At 46.9% G+C, this 20,294-nt stretch overlaps 8 protein-coding genes across 8 annotated transcripts; 4 read left to right on the top strand and 4 right to left on the bottom strand.

The window, feature by feature from the left end:
• Positions 1-4,393: 4,393 nt before the first annotated feature.
• GGS25DRAFT_523749 (uncharacterized protein) lies at positions 4,394-5,651 on the top strand (the record flags this gene model as incomplete). Its single annotated transcript, XM_049264482.1, has 2 exons — positions 4,394-4,445; positions 4,501-5,651. The coding sequence occupies 2 exons, from the start codon at positions 4,394-4,396 to the stop codon at positions 5,649-5,651; spliced, it is 1,203 nt and encodes a 400-aa protein (XP_049114744.1).
• Positions 5,652-6,057: 406 nt separating this feature from the next.
• On the bottom strand, positions 6,058-8,561 carry GGS25DRAFT_372876 (uncharacterized protein). The gene is made up of 2 exons (XM_049258195.1): positions 7,656-8,561; positions 6,058-7,585 (listed from the first exon to the last, which is right to left on the bottom strand). Exons 1-2 carry the CDS (start codon positions 8,254-8,256, stop codon positions 6,723-6,725), a joined length of 1,464 nt encoding a protein of 487 aa, XP_049114743.1. The 5' UTR covers positions 8,257-8,561; the 3' UTR covers positions 6,058-6,722.
• An 84-nt stretch (positions 8,562-8,645) lies between these two features.
• Positions 8,646-11,166, top strand: GGS25DRAFT_499516 (peroxisomal-coenzyme A synthetase). Its single transcript, XM_049261784.1, has 5 exons — positions 8,646-9,518; positions 9,596-9,620; positions 9,673-9,709; positions 9,774-10,642; positions 10,731-11,166. Exons 1-5 carry the CDS (start codon positions 9,004-9,006, stop codon positions 10,833-10,835), a joined length of 1,551 nt encoding a protein of 516 aa, XP_049114742.1. The 5' UTR covers positions 8,646-9,003; the 3' UTR covers positions 10,836-11,166.
• Positions 11,101-12,335, bottom strand: GGS25DRAFT_499499 (uncharacterized protein). Its single transcript, XM_049261783.1, has one exon. It carries the CDS (start codon positions 12,264-12,266, stop codon positions 11,754-11,756), a length of 513 nt encoding a protein of 170 aa, XP_049114741.1. The 5' UTR covers positions 12,267-12,335; the 3' UTR covers positions 11,101-11,753.
• Positions 12,336-13,456: 1,121 nt separating this feature from the next.
• On the top strand, positions 13,457-14,780 carry GGS25DRAFT_499489 (uncharacterized protein). The gene is made up of 5 exons (XM_049261782.1): positions 13,457-14,115; positions 14,240-14,295; positions 14,417-14,571; positions 14,629-14,643; positions 14,703-14,780. The coding sequence occupies exons 1-5, from the start codon at positions 13,913-13,915 to the stop codon at positions 14,727-14,729; spliced, it is 456 nt and encodes a 151-aa protein (XP_049114740.1). The 5' UTR covers positions 13,457-13,912; the 3' UTR covers positions 14,730-14,780.
• On the bottom strand, positions 14,781-17,307 carry GGS25DRAFT_499484 (uncharacterized protein). Its single transcript, XM_049261781.1, has 5 exons — positions 16,384-17,307; positions 15,924-16,312; positions 15,700-15,866; positions 15,427-15,640; positions 14,781-15,372 (listed from the first exon to the last, which is right to left on the bottom strand). The coding sequence occupies exons 1-5, from the start codon at positions 16,595-16,597 to the stop codon at positions 15,001-15,003; spliced, it is 1,356 nt and encodes a 451-aa protein (XP_049114739.1). The 5' UTR covers positions 16,598-17,307; the 3' UTR covers positions 14,781-15,000.
• Positions 17,308-17,512: 205 nt separating this feature from the next.
• Positions 17,513-18,296, top strand: GGS25DRAFT_499483 (ribosomal protein 60S). The gene is made up of 4 exons (XM_049261780.1): positions 17,513-17,720; positions 17,823-17,900; positions 17,970-18,108; positions 18,181-18,296. The coding sequence occupies exons 1-4, from the start codon at positions 17,652-17,654 to the stop codon at positions 18,225-18,227; spliced, it is 333 nt and encodes a 110-aa protein (XP_049114738.1). The 5' UTR covers positions 17,513-17,651; the 3' UTR covers positions 18,228-18,296.
• Positions 18,169-19,926, bottom strand: GGS25DRAFT_372512 (ubiquitin-related domain-containing protein). Its single transcript, XM_049258194.1, has 4 exons — positions 19,723-19,926; positions 19,472-19,661; positions 19,261-19,411; positions 18,169-19,196 (listed from the first exon to the last, which is right to left on the bottom strand). Exons 1-4 carry the CDS (start codon positions 19,805-19,807, stop codon positions 18,702-18,704), a joined length of 921 nt encoding a protein of 306 aa, XP_049114737.1. The 5' UTR covers positions 19,808-19,926; the 3' UTR covers positions 18,169-18,701.
• Between the last annotated feature and the right edge of the window lie 368 nt (positions 19,927-20,294).

The following is a 20,294-nucleotide window of genomic DNA, read 5'->3' as shown; positions in this document are numbered from 1 at the left end:
AATTCAACCTCTAAGGTCACCGACCGTAATATTCAAACTCAAATAATCCAAATAAATTCAAATAAAATTCAACTTAATAGCCACCTTTGAAGAAAAATATTCATTAAAACGCTATAAAATTGACTAATAATTGGTTATTTTTTAGGAATTTTGTCAATTTAAATGGATTTTATTTATTTAAAAAAGTGTTTATTCTTGAAAATGAAATGCATATTTGACCCACTTTGTAAGGTCGAGTTTAACGTAAGACCCTACCTTTCAACCGCCTCTTAAAAAAGGCCTTATTTTTGAGAAAAATGGAGACGCTTTACTTGTTGTAGTTTAGTTTTTGACCCAATTTAAAAGATACCTGCCAAGAGGCTCTTAAAATCGTTACAGGGATCTTACAGAATTTGTGCAAATAGCTTCCTAGCTGTTTTAAGTAAGGTGTTGTTTTTATGTTGTGGCTGATGACTTTTATGACCAAAAACCCACTTTATAGTAGGGATATTTAAGTAAGAGGCAGTTTAAGAAGGATTCCGATCGGGGCCTAAGTAAGCAAGCCATGGGGCCATTTACATAGCAGCCATAAACAAGTTTGGAAATGGGGTAAATAATTATTATTATTAAGAGGGAAAAGAGGGAAAAAGAAAAGCAATTGGAAGGAAACGTTTGGACGGCTGAACGGCTCAACGGCTCGAACAACTTGAATTCAGCTTGGAGTTGAGTTGCCACGAGCCACGACGAGGAGGGGTTGTTTTTAAATCCGTATCAATACGAAAAGGAACACACCTGCGCTGCGAGTTTCTCGTGTTGAAGGCTTGAACCAAAGCAGCTAGCCCATTTGGATTGTAGAAATGACGCGTCAATCTTTTGCCGCTGGTGTTGATTGGTATTCGCCATTGACCTTTCTTTTTTTTTTTCTTTTTTTTTTCTGTCTTAGATTTTGCATAAGTACCTAGGGTATGTAGGTAGACAAAGAAATCCTACCATATCTATAAATTGGTTGCACATGTATAGTATACCAGGATGTATGTAGGTATGAATGTATGTACTCTGTAGTATCGTGTAGTTAGTATATAAATAAATAACATTTGAACATTCAAAATTTCCCTCTCATCTCATCTCATCTCTGTTAAAAAGTAGCGTGGGCTAGAAGAGATATACTATTACTATGTATGTACTATGTATGTAGATAGAGGGAATCAGGGATACTGTGCAGAGCGAAGCTTCTTAGCTTCACACTGCCGATGCACCTAGTGTAGCACCGTTTCTCCCAAAAAAGGTACCTAGCCGATACGCTACCGGACTAAGTGGAGCAGCGCCCGATTGGTTCTAAATAAAACAACTTGAGTGGGGGATGCATCTCCTGTGATAGGGTCAAAGCAGCCAAAGCAGGCAAAAGGTGAGCCTTGGATGCATTGGATACAGATACACCTTCCAAGACGCGCAGCATGGCTTGGGAATAATATGGAGATTCCATGAAGATTGGTTTCTGAATCGAGATTTTTGCAGCTATGGACCTATGGTAGATAAGAAAAGTACATTAATACAGTAACTACTATGTACATTCATCTTTGTGTGATGATTGATGGAAGCCCTAAACTGCTTTGTTGGTTGATGTTGTGCTATTCAAGTTATAAACTATGTACCCAGGCTAGTACTATCTATTTATTTAGATATGCTGGTATGTAATATAATCTACTGTTACAACTTACAACTTACCACTTGAAAGCCAAGCCTTCGAAGTTCGGAGGCGTTCATTCGCAATAGTACATCATGTCAGTCAAGCCTTATGTAACGTCTATCAGAATAATCCTTGGCTCAAAAATTATTACCTTGAGTATACTTTGTTTCGTTCGCATGTGATGTGAGCTGCTTTCATCGGGGCCGTACACTGATGAAGTCTGTGGTGTTCGGTTTCCAATCTCTGTTATATGCTAGGGCCCTGCGAGTCGCGCCATAAATTGATACAGCGGGTATGCATCAACCCAGCCAGCAGATACATACATTATGATAAGTTACATAGTTACCTTGATATTTGAATTGCTGGATTTCGATGTTCGATATCCAAAGACATGCAAAGGTCCAGTATTACCCACCTAAGTAGGTATATATATACATGTTGACATGCCTGTCATGGAAGCAAGTCACAAGCTTAAGCTGTCAAGCTTCCGTTTCTGCAGGTAATCGAATATCGTAGGATGAATGTTGTTACGTGAAACGAGATAGAAACGCTTCTGGAATCCATGACGAGGCTAAGGCGGCGCATGTATTATGTATAGGATGGTAGACATCGCAGGGCAATGCGCGGATCATACTGGGTATAGCATGTTCGTAGGTGTCGTTAAGGTAATCGGGGGTGAACTGAAGGAGTGGGTGCTCCAAACCTTGCAGCGATTCCCTGCTTTCGCGATGGAAATGAAAAGCCAATCTCGTCAACTAAATAACCTGATGGGATGATTGCGACACTGTGTTTCTGAACTATATACAGTGCGACACTAGGTAATGTTAGGTAGGTAGTCGTCTTAGTCACCTCAATATATTACACATCTGCTACTCCATGTAGTTATGTATGTATGTTCGGCCGTCTCTATCGCAACTGTCGGAATGTCTCATTCGCCTACCAATCGCGTGATAGATAGGTGTGATGATAAGGTGAAAAGACATGGAAGTGCTTACATTTATAGATATGCTAGCTAGTACGTATGTATGCGTGCATACCTACACTACATGTGTAAGTACACACATCCATATGTATGCATATAAATCAGTTACAGGTAAAAAGGAACATTGAATACGAGAATATCAATAGTTACATAACTACATCGTAATAATACTGGTACTTGCACGTACTATGCCGTACTGTGCTAGTACCTGCTAACTGACCGGAGTGTGCCCAGTAGTTCAGGCAAGTTGTACGATAATTGACTACCATAGGTACAAAATGCACCATGAGATTCTAGATTGACCAATGATGTACAATTGTGGACATGGGCTTCTAGCTCCGGCCTCTCCAGTTCATGCCAGGGCACTGGTCGAGGTTGCCAGGTTTGCTTGCTTTGCTTGAAATTGATTGAAGATCATATTGGGGCTAGTTGCCGGGTAGTGCCTTATCGGGTAGACACACTGTGCAGTTACCCAGTCTACCCCTTTATACCCCTTAAAAAGTCCACCTAAAATCCTCCTTCCCTTTCTTTTCCCACACCCCCCCCCCCATTCCCTCCAGGAGCCACGCCATCCATCAAAACTCGAATTCCAAAACGTTTCGGTCTTTTCTTGTCCTTGACTTCCCTCCAACTCCCTTTTTCTCCATCTTCCTCCTTCTTGTTCGGATTCATTCGTTTGTCCATATTCCATAGTAGAAGAGGAAGAGCATTCGCTAAGTAACTTCCTCGCATCCTTTAATACAATCCACGCCAGAGTACATCTCGAGATTCCCTCGCTCCTGCGAATATCACACAGCTTTTCTCTATTTTCATCAACAAATCGACGCATCAACCAACACCAACAAAATCCACACACTCTCATCCTCCATCAGGCCTCTCCTCGCGGAAAGGCATTTACGAGGCGATTAATTATACAGCCTTGAGATCTCTGAAAATCGAGTCCTCGGGTATCAACAGGTTAGTACCTTTTATTTTCTTTATCTGCTCGGTGATCTTGTTCAATCCAAGGAACTCGAACCTTGTTACTGGATTTTCGGGCCTCACAATTACCATGGTTACCACAAATCTACCTACCTGGGGTTCCAATTGGGGCTCGGTTGACGTGACGCACGTCTGAGTGGACACGACATGGCTTTTGAAGCGACCGCCAATGCTCCCATCCAGTCGGATCTCGGTCAATCACTGGATACGCATTGCCTTGAGCATTACAGTCGGTAAACATGATGGGAACTCCGCCTTCAATCGTGGGACTGGCTCATACTCAGCGATTACAACTGTGGATGGAAATCAAAGAGTCACTTGTGATGGTGCAAAGGAAGTCGTCGTACGAAGACTAGCAAGATTTATGGCAATTGCCACCATGACAAAGAGAAACCTCAGGGTCTACCTCCAGCCCCTTCGCTTTCCTTCCTTTTTCTTGCGTGGAAAAGTGGCAGGATGTACCATAACCATGGAATGAGGATCTACCGTCTCATCCGGCATCGCGACGTCCCACGTACTATTTGCTCCACCCAGTTTGGTCAATCAATTATTATACCAGGTGGTTGACCAACTAGTGAACTCCTAAAACTCGCCATCTCCTCAAGGCCGTTGTGACTGAGTTTCTAGACTCGGCATTTTCTCAATCCTCAATTGTATCTTGAAAACGGCATCATCGGTCCCCGGAGAGATTCACTTGTTTATTTGTTAATCTTTAATATTTATATATTTGGGCATAACTGACAACTCTTTACATAGTCATCAAGATGTTCAACAAACAGTTCCTCACTGCCGCAGCGGCGCTCGGCATGGTCTCCGGTAAGTTATCCATCTCGTACTTGAAGTTTACTCTATCTAACTCCATGAACAACAGGTGCGTTCGGTGTAAGTTGTGATGACCCTACCGCCACCATCAACTCGCAAGCCGATGCGACTCAAATCGCCAGCTGCAGCAAAGTCGATGGCGACGTTGTCATCGGCACCAATGCTGGCCCCGATATCGATCTTGGTGGAAAGCTTACGGAGATCGGTGGTGCTCTTCGCGCCGAACACAACGGCCTCCTCAACAGCCTTCAGAGCTCTTCTCTGGAGACCATTGGTGGCTCTTTCTGGCTGCAAAACGTTACCAAGCTGTCCAGCCTCGTGTTCACTAGCCTCGGCGAAGTTGGCTCCATTGATTGGGCCACTTTGAATGCCCTCCCGCAACCCACGTTCGGAAACCCCGGTATTACCAAGGCCAAGAGTGTCACAATTTCTGATACCTTCATCGAGAGCATCGATGGTATCAATGTTGAGTCCCTCTCCGACATGAACATTAACAACAACCGACGACTAGGCAAGTTCTCTACCAGCATCAAGAGCTTGACGAACACCCTGTACGTCCAGGCTAATGGTCTAAACCTGACCATGGAAATGCCTAACCTGGAATGGATCGCCAACATGACTATTGCCAACGTCACCTCTTTCTCCGTTCCCTCTCTGCACACTGTCAACGGCTCTATGCGATTCGACTCGAACTACTTCGAGAACTTCATTGCCGCCAACTTGACTGAGATCCAGGACGGTGATTTGTCCTTTGTTAGCAACCCCGAACTCACCAATATCTCGATCCCTGCCCTGGAACGTGTTGGAGGTGGTTTCACCATTGCCAACAACACTGCTCTTGAGAAGATCGACGGCTTTGCTGCTTTGAACGAAATTGGTGGTGCCGTCAAGCTCCGTGGTTCTTTCACTGAGGTTGACCTTCCTAAGGTCAACGACGTGAAGGGAGCTTTCGAGGTTGTCAGTACCGAAGACATCAGCAGCTCTTGCAGCTCCCTCGGCAGCTTCAAGGGTGGCGTCGTCCAAGGCCAGTACAGCTGCACAGGCAACGATGCTAACGCCAACAACGACACCTCTGATGCTTCCAATGGCAGCTCCGGCAGCTCCGACGACAAGGATGGCGCAGCCTCTCCTATCCGTGCGAGCATGTCTACCATCGTCTCGCTAGCTGCTGTCGGTGCCTTCATTACCGCTTTCTTGTAATAACTTTGGAAGTGTCGGTGGGAAGTTGGGTTTGGAACATGGTGGCGTTGTCAACATTCCCTTTCCAGTGTTGTAAAAACTGTTGTCATTTCGCGGGTCGCATCTAGCGACTGGGGTTACGTATAAGGAATCGCTAGACTTAATACTGATGCATGTTCTACTTGGAACCCGCTTTAATATTCTTGAAACGTGATAGTGTTGTTAAGATCTTATGTCTGACAGGGTTTAATTGAATCGTCCTCTTCATTTGTCCTGCGTTGCTTATGTGTATGGCCTGCGGCTATTCGATTCTTAGCCATGTGAATGCCACGTGCTGTACTAACTATGTGTGTAGTACTATTTAACTCGACTTGGTCTTGGGCACTAAGTAGACGGTTTCCAATACCGGGACAAGTTTATATAGTCGCATAAACCCACAGACCCGTTGCGTTACAATGTAGGCCATCATTTGTATTTGCGTTGGTAAACACCCTGATAGTGTGATGGCTATGTAATATGCCTCCACGACTTGTATAGAAGGTATCTATCTACCTAAATAGGTAACTACCAAGTCCTATGTGACCTTCCTTGAATCATGCTCGAGTCCTGTGTATCCTCGATAACGAGTGTATATAAAGTAGGTTATCTTGGGTATGTATGTAGGTACACTGGCAAATTCACCCGGTTTTTTTCTCTTAATTCTAGTCGCAGGTACAGTATCAAATCATGGTTATACTGCATTCGCTAATCAGTTAGGTTAGGAGTAATGTATTTGGACCGGACGGTGTAGAAAAAAAGATAGCAGCAGCAAATTGGGCAGAAGAGTACTATATGATCCATGATCTATCTATCTATGCATTATCTTATCCACGTGTTGTGGTCTATATAGACTAGGTACCTAGATAGTACTTCGTAGGTGCTCTGTCATAGTAGCAATAGCAGTGGTTCTTTCGCCCCGTCCGGATGGGGATAGATATATATATCTCTCGCCCCGTCACATAAATCACTCGTATATCCTCCGCTCGAACTTTTCCACGTCGTAGAACTGCGGCTCGATGGTGTTGCCGGCGAATATGCGGCCGTCTAGGGCATTCACGGCCTATATTGGGGATGGTTAGCACCATGATAACGGAAGGAAAGAGGAGGGGAGAGATATTGACTTACCCTTAACGCAGAGACCTGGTCTGTGAATTTGATATACACCCTCTTCCCCTCCACATCGATGTACAAGCGTTCCACTCTCCCGTACTTGTCGCCACACTCCTCGCCAATCTCCTGCCCGAGCCCGGACTCAATCTCGGCTTCCAGGTCCTCCATAGCCTCCAGCATGTTGCGGAGCACGATGACGTTGCTCATGGCCCCGAACTTACCGCCGCTGCTCTCGGGCTCGGTCCCAGCGCCCGTCTTGGGGCCTATGATGCGACCACGCCCGGCAGGCCCGACCCACCCGCCGCCTTCGGAGTCGGGCTTTTTCTTGCGCTTGTCGACCTGCGCGCGCAGCGGTTGTACGATGCCGGTGCCCTCGGCGCCAAGACCTTGGCCCTTGGACCAGCCGTACTTGGCCATGAAGCGTGCCGCGAAGCCCTTCTGGCCGGGACGGTTGCCGCGCAGCTCGGCGACTGACTCGGGGGGTACGTATTCATCTTCATCCTCATCCATGGCATCTGGGTTTGGTGGTGGTGGTGGTGGTGGCGCGGCCTCCGGTTGGGTGTAGCGTACTGGCGCGCGGGATATGGATGCGGGTTCTAGTGCGGTAGTGGCTGCTGGAAGTCCTGTTGGCGGAGGTGGAGGAGGTGGTGGGGATGGTGAACGTGGTGGAGGAGGCGCATTGCCTTGTGATATGGCTAATCGGCGTGCGTACGCATCATCGCCAGTCTTGTCGTCTGGTACTGAGGCTCGTGGGGGCGAGGGCGGGGGTGGTGCGAAAGAATAAGAGTCTGGTGGCGCAAATTGGTCTGTAGATGTGATACACGTTAGCAAGACAAATTCGCTTGGAAAGCCCAAGGTTATTAAAGGTAAACGTACTCGGTGCTGGCCTAGTTTCCTCCTCGTTGCTATCCCAGCTTGAATGCCTCTCGTCGTCGCGTCGCCTATGCTTGTAAAGCAAGTCCTTCCATTCCCGCACCTCTCGTATTCGCTCTTCGCTTTGCAGGTACTCGTCTACGTTCGTGGGCCTTGAGGGGTCGTATATTTCATCCCAGTCGGTCTCAATGGGTACATCATCTGCCTTCTTCTTCTTCTTTCTGCGCCCGCCCCGCGCCCTCTTCTCGCCGGTGCCATACATGTACTCATCCTCCTCTGTAGGCGCCCAATCGGCAAGCTTACTCCTAGCCGGAGCTGAGCCTGTGGTGACGGAACCGGTGGGATTGGTGGGAGCGGAAGGAGCTTTTGGGAAGCCGGCTTTAGCTTTCTGTGTCTTGGGTTGCGGGCGACGAATTTGTGGGTGCGGCTGGAAGCGCAGAGCGGGATCGAGAGGTTTCTTAGAGGCTTCCTGCTCCTTAACCGCCTCAAGCGCTTCTCTGGATAGGACTGGGGCGCGGGATATAGATGTAGTCGAGTCTCCGTCAGGTTCGAGTAGGTTAGCATAGAGGGACAGGCCATTCCGAGGCGGCGCCTGCTGTGCCATTATCGGTGTCTGCGAGCTTGCAAGCTCTTTCTTGGTCCCGGCTTTTCACACTCTGACACTCCAAGCTAGAGAAGAGCTTATCAATGGCGAAGTGGGTAGATGAGTTACGTTCCTTTTGATAGGCGACAAGGTCAAGGGAGAGAGGCTGGCAAGCTAATAGGTATGTTGAATAGTAACAACGTTGAACATTGAAATGATTGAATACTAATCAATTGATGGTAGTCACCTTAAGTTACCTAATAGTAGTATACCTACTATACTATGTAGTACTAGCCTACTAGGCATGTAGTACGCTAATATTAACGCTAAGAGCTCTAACATTACAAGGGTTTTAGGTACTACCTAGTATCCAAATGGAAAGAAAATATCGCCATAGCCGCTAATTGTCAGCTCATTGGCGCTAATTGGTTCAAATTCCTAGGTACTACTACTACTAGAAACTTTCCGGAGTCGCAGATCTTGTCGCATCTTCTCGTACGACATCACAACTTTTGGCACCTGGACCCAATTGCTAATTAATCTTACTCTTTATCTACCTATCTAAATAATATAATATTCTCACTTTTTCTTCATCATTTTTCTGTGAGGTCTATTCTTTACTATAATCGATTCGAAGCTTGCGACTAATTCGATACGGCATCCCTAATCTCGAATACTTAAACAAACCAACCCTCTTACATCACCGTGTCATCACCCCTTACCTGCAACTAAACTTACTTTACGCCGTATCAGGCTATCAGCTTCGAAATGACAACCCTCCAGAACTCTATCCACGGCACGGACTCTTCCGTCGCCGTCATAATACCCTCCAAACCGACACCCCTTACCGTCACTTACAAGGATCTCAAGTCCGAATGCCTCTCGTTCCAGCGCAAGCTCGCCGCTATCGGCATCACCAACCGCTCCGCCGTCTCCATAGCGACGGTGAACTCATATGAGTTTATTGTCTCCTTCCTAGCTGCATCATGGCAGCGCGGTATCGCGGCACCTCTAAATCCTGCCTACAAGCAGGAGGAGTTCGAGTTCTACATCGACGACATCAAGTCGGCCGTTGTGCTAGTTCCCAAAGGAGCGTACCAAGCCGATGCGCCTTCCGTGAAGGCCGCGCGCAAGTTCAACGCCGCCATCGCCGAATGTTACTGGGACGATGCGAAGAAAGAGGTGGCTTTGGACGTGAAAGAGCTTGGTCAGCTAAAGGGAAAGAGCAAGGAGGGTGTGCTACAACCCCAGCCAGATGATGTTGCTCTAGTCCTACACACGAGGTGAGTTGAGCATTCAGAGCCTACAAGCAAACAAACGTAGACACGTAGACGTATAGATCTGACTTCCCTTATTCCAGTGGCACGACATCGAGACCCAAAGTGGTAGGTTGAATTCGGCACGTAATCCATAGCGGCTTTCTGACATATTGAATAGGTTCCTTTAACACATCGTAACCTTACCCGGACTATGAGTAAGCTATGCGTTGGCAACCCCTAGAATATGTGTAAGTATCGTGTCGCTGACCACTATCGTAGGGAATATTCAGTCGACATACCAGCTCACCGCGCAAGACCGGACAATGCTAGTCATGCCGCTTTTCCATGTCCACGGCCTGCTTTGTGCTCTCTTAGCTCCTCTATACTCTGGAGGCTCTATGATCGTGCCCACCAAGTTCTCCGCCTCGGATTTCTGGCATGAGTTCGTGACTTACAAGGCGAACTGGTATACTGCCGTGCCGACCATTCACCAGATTCTGCTCAAGAACCCCGCTCCGAGCCCATTGCCCAAGATTCGCTTCATCCGTTCTTGTTCCTCGCCGCTATCCCCGACCGTATTTACGCAGTTGGAGGAAAAGTTCAAGGCACCCGTACTCGAGGCGTACGCCATGACTGAAGCCGCACACCAAATGACTTCCAACCCCCTACCCCCGAGTAAACGAAAGCCCGGGACGGTGGGTATCGGCCAGGGAGTTGAAGTCAAAATCCTAAACGACGCCGGCGATGAAGTACCTCAGGGAAGCGAGGGCGAGATCTGCATCAGGGGCGAGAACGTAACCAAAGGTTATCTCAACAACCCAGCCGCCAATGAATCCTCTTTCACCAAGGGCGGCTTCTTCCGCACCGGCGACCAAGGCAAGCTGGACGAGGACGGCTACGTGACCATCACAGGCCGCATCAAGGAGCTCATCAACAAGGGCGGCGAAAAGATCAGCCCCATCGAACTAGACAACGTGCTGACGAGACACCCGTCTGTCTCGGAGGCCGTGAGCTTTGCCATCCCCGATGACCTGTATGGCCAGGGCATCGGCGTCGCGATTGTGCTGAAGAGCGGGGCGAAGCTAGATCAGAACGAGCTGAAGGCGTGGGTCAACGAGAAGTTGGCCAAGTTCAAGGTCCCCAAGAAGGTAAGCCCCCTCTCTCTCTCTCTCTCGCGGGTTTGGTGGGTTTCAACGAAAAAAAAAGGGGGAGGAAGGCTAACATCAAATAACACAGGTTTACTTCACCGAGATCATGCCCAAGACCGCGACAGGGAAAATCCAGAGGCGTATCGTGGCCGAGACGATGCAGAACCAGGAGACACCCAAGGCTAAGCTTTAAATTATGTATATCGAAAGGCGATGTTCCGCGGGAAATATATACCTATGTATGAGTATATATTTGCATATACATATGTAACCCAGTATTTTTAACATACCTAGTATAAGGTCATTCAAACACGATATAGAAGATGGGACGAGTGTACAAACTATTGAAACACGGGCTATGAGATATTAGATAGGCTGGTAGGAATCAAGCAAAGGTGAACATTGAAGAGAAAGACAATGAATATTACATGTAGTAGTAGTAGTAGTAGTAGTAGTAGTAGTAGTAGTAGTAGTAGTAGTACATAGATGTAACGGTACCTACATATAGTATGCTAATCTATGTACTAAAGTATGAATCAGAGACGAGAATAGTCGTTTTTTTTTTCTTCTGGTTCTTGGGTATCTTCTTGGTATCTTGGTATTTCCTCCCTCCCTCCATCCATCCGTGTTTCCTTGTTTCCCCCTTGAAAATAATAAATGGAATACAGCAGTGGCGGCGGCGTAGTATCCCCATTTCATATGTAATCGTATCGTTCATTCGTTCGTTGTCCAGCCAGCCGCTTACCCCCATCCCGTAAGAAATAAATCAAATTACACTTCAGCCGTTTAATGCCTAACGCCACACGACTTTGTGTTTTCCCTTTCCCTTTCCCGTTCCCGTTCCCGTTTCCCGTCGTCCGGTCGTTTCTCACTTCACTAACTGCTAACCTAGCCATAAGCAAAAGCAGCGAATCGCTAGACGCCCCGTTTCCGCCTTGGCGGTCAAAAGCATAAAAAGGGTTCGAAGACCCTCCCCCCAATTCCCAATAAAACCCCAAGAACTCCCAAGACCTGTGCCAAGAAGCACGCTGCTGCAATTCGATTTGCGCCGTGAAGCCGCGCCCGAGCTTGGCATTGCCTCTAGCTTGGGCTTTCCCGGCATCTCTCACTCTCAGCCTACCGCAGCCGTGGTGGCGTTGGTGGCGTGGGCAATGCCGCCACCACTAGAGCCGTGGTGCTGCTGGTAGTGATGGTTGTGTTCTGCTGCCATATTGTTTTCGTGTTTCTGGTCCTCCTCATCCATCTCGATGATCTCGTCGTCGTCTTCCTCGTTCTCGTATAGCTTGCCCGGCGTCACAAGCCGCCGGGGAGTCTGTGCCTCGGCTCTTTCTGTGCTCTGTGTCACTGCTTGGTCCAGTGAAGCATACATCGTGATAGGTGCCCCATTGAAGTCTCGCGGGGGCTCAAAAGCAACCGGTGCTACTGCGTCTTCGGAAGCTATGCTGGAGATGGAGGATCGGCGAGATCTGGGGCTGCGTGAGAAAATAGACTCGGTGTCGCTGTCTTCGTAGTAGGAGCTGCCAGTAATAGTGGTAGAGTCGTCAGGGGATGTGGATGCGGGGTAGCTCTGATGGTGCTCAGCTGCCCACCTTTGCGACTCGCTTTGGAGGTAGAGTGATAGCATGGTGATAATAACGGGTGAGCCCGTGGTAAGTAAGTTTGGGACGTATGTATAGGTTTGGTTACGAATTGACTTCAAATGGTGTGAGTAATGAAAGTTGGAAGTCAGGGTAGGTAGGTATATAAGTAATTGGTAGACAGGTAGGATGGTAATTACATCAACACGTACAACTAGGTATGTAGCTATGTATGTAGATTGGTTAGACAAGCTACCAGGGGGGGTATATAAGTCAAGGATGTTCTTTGTATCTGAATATTGTCTCAGTCTGTCCAAGATGGGGGAGGATGTCACATTAAAAACACCAAACAAAATAACTCATTAGTGTGCCGAGGCTTCCACTGCTCCGTGGTCTTACCAATAAATTCAACAGGTCATGATATCTCCAAGAGAATTTAGCGACGTATCTAACTCGGCCTCGAAGATCCCCTGACCGCCGAAGCTCGGCGACGCGAACATGTTCAGGATTCAAGACGATGACGACACTGGACAGAGCTGTGCTGTGCTGTGCTGTGCTAACCTAACGCCGATGATAACCCTGTGCGGCAAGCTCTCGGATGATATGAATCTGACATATGCAAATCCTCGCCCACACACCAGTACGTGCGGGCGCGTCAACGCTTATTCCTATAGTTACTCTCATAGTTCAAAAGTCATACGTAGGCGAGATCCTAAATAGATCATCTCATTGTCTTGGCACTCGACTTGTGATTTGAATTTATATAAAAAAACAAAATGCCCAGACAAATAGTAGCACATACCAAGCATATACTTACAAAGTAGTACCTCATATCTGCACTTAACCGAACAGGGCGCCGTGGATGATAAATATTGACAAAAAATGAGGCGACATCTAGGCCATAAATCGGGCGATGCTTGATGTTTCCGAGCTACGAGCGAGCGACAGTGGAACGAGGCGGAAGAAGACCGGAAAGGAGACGAGGGATAAAGGATTCCTATGCCGGGTCTAAAGTTGACCTCGTGCCCCAAATACAATGGATAACTTTGTAGTTGTAAAAGATCACGGGTCCAGAGTCTTCCGAATCACCCAATTGGATAAGTCATGAAAGATGATGTGATGGCACAGCCTACGGTATGAGTATGAGCATGAGTCGACAAAGAATCGATTGTTGGTTGATAAGAAAAGGAAGAAAGGAACATTGAATATTAACTTAAAAGGAATAAAGAACTTGAATGTCGTGCAGATTTCAATTGCATTAATGGATCCTTCCTTCTTGGAATGTGAACATTACACAGAACACTAGGTAATTCAGTGGGGGCAGCAGCAGGAGGGGTTAGTCACGGGTGATGATACTTTCATATACTTTGGTAACAATACAGTTTCCATATCATTACTAGCAGTAACAAAACCATTCGCAAGTATACACCACGTACTTGTAGAGTACAACGCCTTTATACTCCACCTATACGCCTTACATGTAACTCTAATTGCCTGTTTATACCTCGGTGTTGGCGATGCCGGCAGATACCAGGCACGACATTGGTGTAAATCAAGATCTATCTTAGGTACAGAGCTACCAACCTAGTGTCTACACAACGATCTATCGCTGCTATTAGGTTAAACATTATATACACAACTTGGAATAGTTGAGGTATATATGTAGCTATATCAGTATTTTCAACCTCCTTCCATGGCCTTTCGCTTCAAGCTTCTCCCCAGACTTTTCCAGCCCATATCTGCCAGATTCCAGCCCAGCGGCATCCGATTTTCCCATAGCCCCGTATCCAAGACCTCGATGGCATCCATCACCACCCCGCCCGCGGGGAAGATCGAGTGGCTCGTCATCATACCTGACAAGCCAGGCACCCAGGAGAAGAGGCTGGAAGTGCGCGCGTGAGTGTCAGCCCTCATCATGAACCATTATATTACCTATCTGCCCCAATAAGCATATCAGGGCGGCCATGGCTTATAATGTTCTCTTCTTGGCTTACACGTAAAATATATTCTCGTCACGCAGTCAGCACTTCGCCGGTCTACAGCCATTCATCCAGTCCCAGCAGTTCAAGACGGGAGGTATGTATCTGCCAGTTGCTAGCTAAGACAAGTCCACGAAATCGACTTTCGAAAATCACAAGTTATAATCATCTATTGCATAGTGTGGAGTACTAAATATGTGGTTCTCACTTTTTAAAAGGCGCCATTTTTAACAGCAAGCCCGAAAGCGACAATCCTGCCGACTGGGATTGGGCAGGTAGCACGATCGTCGTCGTCGCCGAGTCCAAGGAAGAGGTCAAGAAGATTATCGCCGAGGATATTTACTCCAAGAGTGGAGTGTGGGATCCTGATAATGTATGTCATTGAATAAGTGCATAATATAGGAAAAGTTCACTAATCGTCAATGTTTAGGCACAAATATATGCGGTAAGCCTCCATGCCAGCATGCCTCCTTTGGCTTCTACTAAATCATGTCATCTCCCTAGGCCAAGTTTGCGTTCAGATTCCCTTGATCTAGGCATAAATGTTCGGACGAGTTGTAAATAGTCTAGACGTGGGATTCATCCCTCATGTATTTAGTTCCTATGAATAACTTGTGAGCTACGGCTACCCCGTTATTAATAGCATGCCAAGTTCAAGTCTCGTCTATAATAGGGCCACTAGGTACCATTGTGCGCCCCTTGACAAACAGATTCCTCGTAGTACTACCGTCAACACCTCCCATGCACCCAAAGGTCAAGTTGTACAAACCAAGTATCATAAAACCAAAGCATATTGTAAACATTACGACTCCGGCCCCTGTTGTCGTTCTGGCGGAGGTGTTGGTGTTGCTGATTCCGCTGCGACACGAAGCTCGTAGTTGAGGTCGAAGCACTCAGCTAGTAGTTCAGCCACACTGCCTTGGCCCTCAGGGATATCTTCCCCAACCATAAATTTCCCGTCCACTTTCATATTATCGATTGAGTGTAGCTTCATACTATAGGGGTAAAGCTCCCTAGCCGAGCTTACGCCACCGCTATTCTTTACCTCCACGAGACAGCGCTTTAGAGTTTGTAATTGGTTGTAAATCGGCAGTAGCGCTTCGGAAACAGGCTCCGACGATATCATAAGTTGATAGATATAGCCGTAGCTTCTTCGAATCAGGTAGAGGAGTGTCTAGGATGTAGTTAGCATAAAAGACAATCCCCATTTTAGCAACCCTCAACCTACTCGTTGGACGTAGAGATCAGCTGGTCGTCCTTGGTCATCTAGCCAGTTACCATTCACTCTACTCTCATCAATCCTGTCCAGCTGTCGTTGATAATCATATAAATCTGTTTCCCGCAATGACCACGCTTGTGTCAATGACAACTTATCGAGTTCGTTTCTAATACCGACAAGTACTTCGTAGACAGGTTTCCATTTGTCTGGAAATTGGCCGTTTCTAAGCACAGCGTTAGAGAATATGTTTGAACAGATGTTAGGAATGAATAGGTAGTGCACCTTTCAACCACGATTTTCGTATACTCTATACATCTGTCCAATAGCTTTGAAATGTGCTGACTCCCTTTCAGAATATTTCCGTCATCATCCATAAACTGCCCATCTTTTCGCTTATCGCCAATTTCTCTAAGCTGCGCTTCGAGTTTCTGTATCTCCCCTGGCGAGAACTGGTAATCGTTAGCATGAAGAGTACCACATACGAAGACATTCCGAACAACACCAACCCTGGATTTTGTATTAATCACTGCCATCTGTCTCAGTATCGAAACAAGTTTATCCGCCGTGGGTCTCAGCGGCTCGGCAATGTCGTTGATTTTCTGTTGCAGGTTGGCCAAGGAAACCCGACACCGATCTATCCGTTGCGTAATTAAGGTCTCGAGGAAGGGCGCAGGCTTCGTACTAGCAGAGTTATGCACTATCTCCGATAAATGCACCAACGTCTGTGACATGCTCTCAAGATCTTGAGCACTGAACAAATTAGCTTCGGTCAAGTGATCTAGGAGTCGCTTGATGGTCGACGTTAGCGCATAGGCCGCGGGCGCTTCATTGTTTCGACCGATTGTCATGAAGAATAGCGATAGCAGTTGAAAGCAGCTGTCTACAACTCTATCGACTAGAGGACAAGTTAGCCACGATAGTCAAGGACTACCGGCATCCGATAGCTTAAGATGAACACTACAGTACCTCGATTTTCTTCCACAACCTTCCCATTTCTGATTTCGTATAGAATCCTGACCTGCTCAATGGTTTGATCATATAGGACCATAACATCTTGGGTTCGAACGTAGGTCGTTCGATCGAGTTTACGCAATTGTAATTGGTCGCGAATGGCGATTAGGCTTTCGAGGACTCCTTTCTCCCCTTCGTCCTCCGGGGCAGGAATCTTTGGTGTTTCCATGTTGGCGGTTCTAATAGGGGTCTCGAGATCCTAGGTATAGATAGTACTCTCTCCAGATAACCTTGCCCAAGTTGCAGTTGTTATCTTGGAGGAGGAAGAGAATAAAGAGAAGAGAAAGAGAAGAGTATTGACACTTTTTCCCCTCTCTACCTAGTAGTACCCTTTCTTTGTTCGCTTGACTTTAGCTTGGGGCTTCTTAAATCACTTAAAGATAATCTTCATCAATTTGAAGACTGATATATTTAGTATAATGAATATCCCATGTGTCATGCGTAATCCTGGACGATGCATACGACAACGCTTTTGAGGGCCAATGGTGTGTTTCGTTGCAAGTTGTCTCACGAACACAGAACCGTTTTCTCGATGCAGGGGGAATTCTCAAGAGGCTTGAGACTGGTTACAGGTGTGCCGGTCCCAAAGCTCTAACTTCTACAAATGGCCAGTGATTGGTGCCTATAGGTAGGTCAGGTAAGTTAGGATAATCTTCTGTTTAGTACCTAACAAGGGCTTGCAGGTGATTACTGCAGAGCCTGATCGGCGGAATTGATTGACTTTGGGTAAGTGGGAAGGGAAAATGGATGAGACAAAGAGAAGCCAAGGTGGGATGATGGTGACAGTGACAGCTGCTTGGGAGCATAAACCAGCACAGCATAGGGCCGTACATGTAGGCAAGGCAGGTGGGGTTGTGCGGTCATCCTGCTATCACAAGCATACAGTATTTGCCTAGTGTCCATAAGAGGTTAAGTGGTTTATTGGTACATTAATGATCATTGCGGGGCAAAGTAGCTAAGTTTTAATTGGCTCTGATAAACAGCCAATCAAATTGATTCCTCCCCTCCGTCTAGGAAGCGGAACCTCTATTTTCCATCCATGCTAGCCCTACCTTTCTCCCACCAAAATTTCGCATTGCGAATTGAAAGTTACTTTTGGTAAATAATTCACGAGCGCAAACACAACTCCAGCAACTTTTCGAGGTGCCCTCCGATCAACTTCAACCCACTCGATACACCACATCCACACCCAAATCTTCGACAACAAAGTCAATTCCACCACAATGTCGACTGCTGAACTTGCCTCGTCGTACGCGGCGCTCATCCTCGCCGATGACGGTGTTGAGATCACTGTAAGCCAGCGCAATACCCCTCCAATCCCACCGAGCCTACATTTTCAGAGATATACTCTGCCCTATTAAATGGAGTCGAATACTAATGAATGATAATTACAGGCCGACAAGCTACAAACCCTCCTTAAGGCTGCCAAGGTCGCTGATGTTGAGCCCATCTGGACGCAACTCTTCGCTAAGGTATGACGAATAGCCAATTATCTAGGAAACTAGGATACTGGCATTCTGTTTACTGATTCGCATATCTAGGCTCTTGAGGGCAAGGACGTAAAGGACCTTTTATCGAACGTCGGCTCGGGCGGTGGTGCTGCCGCTGCTGGCCCGGCCGCGGCTGGTGGTGCTGCGGGTGGCGCTGCTGAGGAGACCAAGGAAGAAGAGAAGGAAGAGGGTACGTTCATATCTCTTTTTATCTGCTCGCCCAACATCACTCTGAACAGGATGGTACTAACTCACTTTGCAGAGAAGGAAGAGTCAGACGACGACATGGGATTCGGTCTTTTCGACTAAAATCGTTGCGCGACGACTACCACTCACCTTCCCTTTGTACTTTCACTGCATGGTTCTGGGGTTCCATACACCATTGGTGTGGCGTGAAGGAGGCAATATTAGGATGCCTTGGGCAAAGTTCACCCAGTCATAGGTTAATATGACAAATGCTCTTTACGAATGAAGTCGTTTGAGATTAAATGAAGACCTCTAGACCTTGTTACGCCTAAGTGTCTCATCGTAATCTCGAGGCAATATTCAGCTGTGACATCAAACCCTAGCTACGTACCTATTATGCAGTAGCTGCGGAAGATATTGATATAATATCTCATATGAAAAATGCGCGCACTTGTTACCTAGTAACCTCGTTTTTGTGGCTCCCTTACCTCCAACTTCATGACTGATAATCCATCCATGCTACGGAGTCCCCCTTTTATCCTCCCAAGCCAGATCTAAACGCCAGGTCATGCATTCGTGATAGTCATGTAGTCCGGTTTATTGTACGACCAAAACCGCGCTGGGAACCATTCCGGCTTCCTTCAGGGTTTTGCCCAGATCAAGGTTTCCTTCGAAAATCTTTCTGGGGAAGTTTTGGATGAACTTACTAACGGTAAGCCCATTCTCTGACTCCAGTACTTGAGCAACCTCGAAAAGGGTGGTATCCGCCGGGAATGTCTTCATAACATTGCCTTGAGAAGTTTGTAGTCTCAACCGGGCCTCGGCGTGATTAGTAGTGGGACGAGCTGGCGCTGGCGCGGGGGCAGAGGCAGCGGGGGTAGGGATAGATCTGCCTTCCCGAGCAGCCTTGGCTTCCTCCGCCTTGCGACGACGTTCCTCCTTATCGGCCTCGATCTTGGCCTTGATGCGTTTCTTGGCCTCAATGTCATCGAGCTTCTCCTGGCGCTTCTTGGCCGCTTCCTTTATTTGCTCCTTGCGCTGGGTCTCCTCCTTGAGTTCGTGAGACTCTCTGGTCGCCTTTTGACGAATTTTCTAAGTTGTCAAGTCAGCTGCCATGTCGTAGCTGAACTACACATTTAATTCATTAAAGAAGTACCTCGTTGCGCTTCTGCTCTTCCTTGTCTTCTTCGGCCTTGTTGGCTTTTTTGGCCTTGACACGTTCACGGAGTTCCTCAAGTCTCTGTTTCTTCTCCTCTTCACTAAGGGGAGCAATCTGCTCGGTAGATTCGGCAAAATCAGTGTGGCCTCTGTAGATAGAGAAGGTAAGGAATTAGCCAATAACTATGAAGGAGTTGGCCAGTACTAACGACTTATTGGCATGGAACTCGGCCTCGCCCGCGTTGCGGAATTTCTTGTTGCATTCGTTGCAAACGAGTGACATGGCGACTGTACCATCATCCACCTTGGCAATATTGGCTCCGGATGCCTCCTGTTCCTCCAGGAGTTCATCCAAAGGGGTGTCTTGAGTTTTTTCTAGCCAATCCATGGCATCAGGTACTAGACAGATCATCAATAATCGGTCCACACCAATAATATAAACTTTAGGCGGGATGCTCACAGCCATCTGACTTCTTCACGGCCAGCTCGGCACGTGATTTGTCGAATCCCATCTCGAGAAGCTGGTCAAGGACTGATGATGACATCTTGGACGACGTAGTTGACTGCTGCCACCAGGATTTGGTTTTCAGTTGAGGATGTGTTATAAGTTGTTTGGGCAAAAAAAAGAACGGGGCCAGGATATTAATAAATAACACTAGGTATTAGGTAGCCTAACGTTCAGAGTTCTTGGTTTGGCACCTGTGTATGATTATTAGTAGGTCCGATGTGTGGTATGTATGTACATATAACAGTCTTTATGTATTGTACTATGTAATGATGTAGGCAGGGAAGTCAGGTTAGGTAAGAGCTGGGAACATTGAAGGTTAAAGAAGAATTCATACTCTAAGAGAGAAGCTGCAGATATGTACAACGAATATTGATGAGTCTTTAGTTCAATCGATGTTCCGAGGTGCCTTTGGTGGCACGTCATGAATTGACGACTTGTATTCGGCATGTACCTTTTTCAATACACGAAGTGGGTATTGTACTTATGAGTACATGTGTTAAATGTTTCCTACATGCAGGATGTAC

The sequence above is a fragment of the Hypoxylon fragiforme genome (genome assembly GCF_022984875.1).
Source record: "Hypoxylon fragiforme strain CBS 206.31 chromosome Unknown GGS25scaffold_7, whole genome shotgun sequence".
In the NCBI taxonomy this organism is placed as follows: Eukaryota; Fungi; Ascomycota; class Sordariomycetes; order Xylariales; family Hypoxylaceae; genus Hypoxylon; species Hypoxylon fragiforme.
The sequence above is the reverse complement of the archived record's forward strand: the minus strand, read 5'-3'. Positions and strand labels throughout refer to the sequence as shown.

What these genes read in the sequence shown, in the direction of transcription:
- GGS25DRAFT_372876 (XM_049258195.1), bottom strand. Translation starts at nt 8,256, where the DNA reads ATGGCACAGCAGGCGCCGCCTCGGAATGGCCTGTCCCTCTATGCTAAC. An exon ending in GGAAACTAGGCCAGCACCGA is followed by an intron (nt 7,586 to 7,655) that starts GTACGTTTACCT and finishes TCACATCTACAG; the next exon opens with ACCAATTTGCGCCACCAGAC.
- GGS25DRAFT_499489 (XM_049261782.1), top strand. Translation starts at nt 13,913, where the DNA reads ATGGCCTTTCGCTTCAAGCTTCTCCCCAGACTTTTCCAGCCCATATCT. An exon ending in AAGAGGCTGGAAGTGCGCGC is followed by an intron (nt 14,116 to 14,239) that starts GTGAGTGTCAGC and finishes CTCGTCACGCAG; the next exon opens with TCAGCACTTCGCCGGTCTAC. An exon ending in CCAGCAGTTCAAGACGGGAG is followed by an intron (nt 14,296 to 14,416) that starts GTATGTATCTGC and finishes ACTTTTTAAAAG; the next exon opens with GCGCCATTTTTAACAGCAAG.
- GGS25DRAFT_499516 (XM_049261784.1), top strand. Translation starts at nt 9,004, where the DNA reads ATGACAACCCTCCAGAACTCTATCCACGGCACGGACTCTTCCGTCGCC. An exon ending in CGACATCGAGACCCAAAGTG is followed by an intron (nt 9,621 to 9,672) that starts GTAGGTTGAATT and finishes CATATTGAATAG; the next exon opens with GTTCCTTTAACACATCGTAA. An exon ending in AGTTCAAGGTCCCCAAGAAG is followed by an intron (nt 10,643 to 10,730) that starts GTAAGCCCCCTC and finishes CAAATAACACAG; the next exon opens with GTTTACTTCACCGAGATCAT.
- GGS25DRAFT_499484 (XM_049261781.1), bottom strand. Translation starts at nt 16,597, where the DNA reads ATGGAAACACCAAAGATTCCTGCCCCGGAGGACGAAGGGGAGAAAGGA. An exon ending in ACGAAAATCGTGGTTGAAAG is followed by an intron (nt 15,641 to 15,699) that starts GTGCACTACCTA and finishes CGCTGTGCTTAG; the next exon opens with AAACGGCCAATTTCCAGACA. An exon ending in CTGATCTCTACGTCCAACGA is followed by an intron (nt 15,373 to 15,426) that starts GTAGGTTGAGGG and finishes ACTACATCCTAG; the next exon opens with ACACTCCTCTACCTGATTCG.
- GGS25DRAFT_499483 (XM_049261780.1), top strand. Translation starts at nt 17,652, where the DNA reads ATGTCGACTGCTGAACTTGCCTCGTCGTACGCGGCGCTCATCCTCGCC. An exon ending in GGACGCAACTCTTCGCTAAG is followed by an intron (nt 17,901 to 17,969) that starts GTATGACGAATA and finishes TCGCATATCTAG; the next exon opens with GCTCTTGAGGGCAAGGACGT. An exon ending in GGAAGAAGAGAAGGAAGAGG is followed by an intron (nt 18,109 to 18,180) that starts GTACGTTCATAT and finishes CTCACTTTGCAG; the next exon opens with AGAAGGAAGAGTCAGACGAC.
- GGS25DRAFT_499499 (XM_049261783.1), bottom strand. Translation starts at nt 12,266, where the DNA reads ATGCTATCACTCTACCTCCAAAGCGAGTCGCAAAGGTGGGCAGCTGAG.
- GGS25DRAFT_372512 (XM_049258194.1), bottom strand. Translation starts at nt 19,807, where the DNA reads ATGTCATCATCAGTCCTTGACCAGCTTCTCGAGATGGGATTCGACAAA. An exon ending in CGTGAAGAAGTCAGATGGCT is followed by an intron (nt 19,662 to 19,722) that starts GTGAGCATCCCG and finishes TGATCTGTCTAG; the next exon opens with TACCTGATGCCATGGATTGG. An exon ending in AAGAGCAGAAGCGCAACGAG is followed by an intron (nt 19,197 to 19,260) that starts GTACTTCTTTAA and finishes TTGACAACTTAG; the next exon opens with AAAATTCGTCAAAAGGCGAC.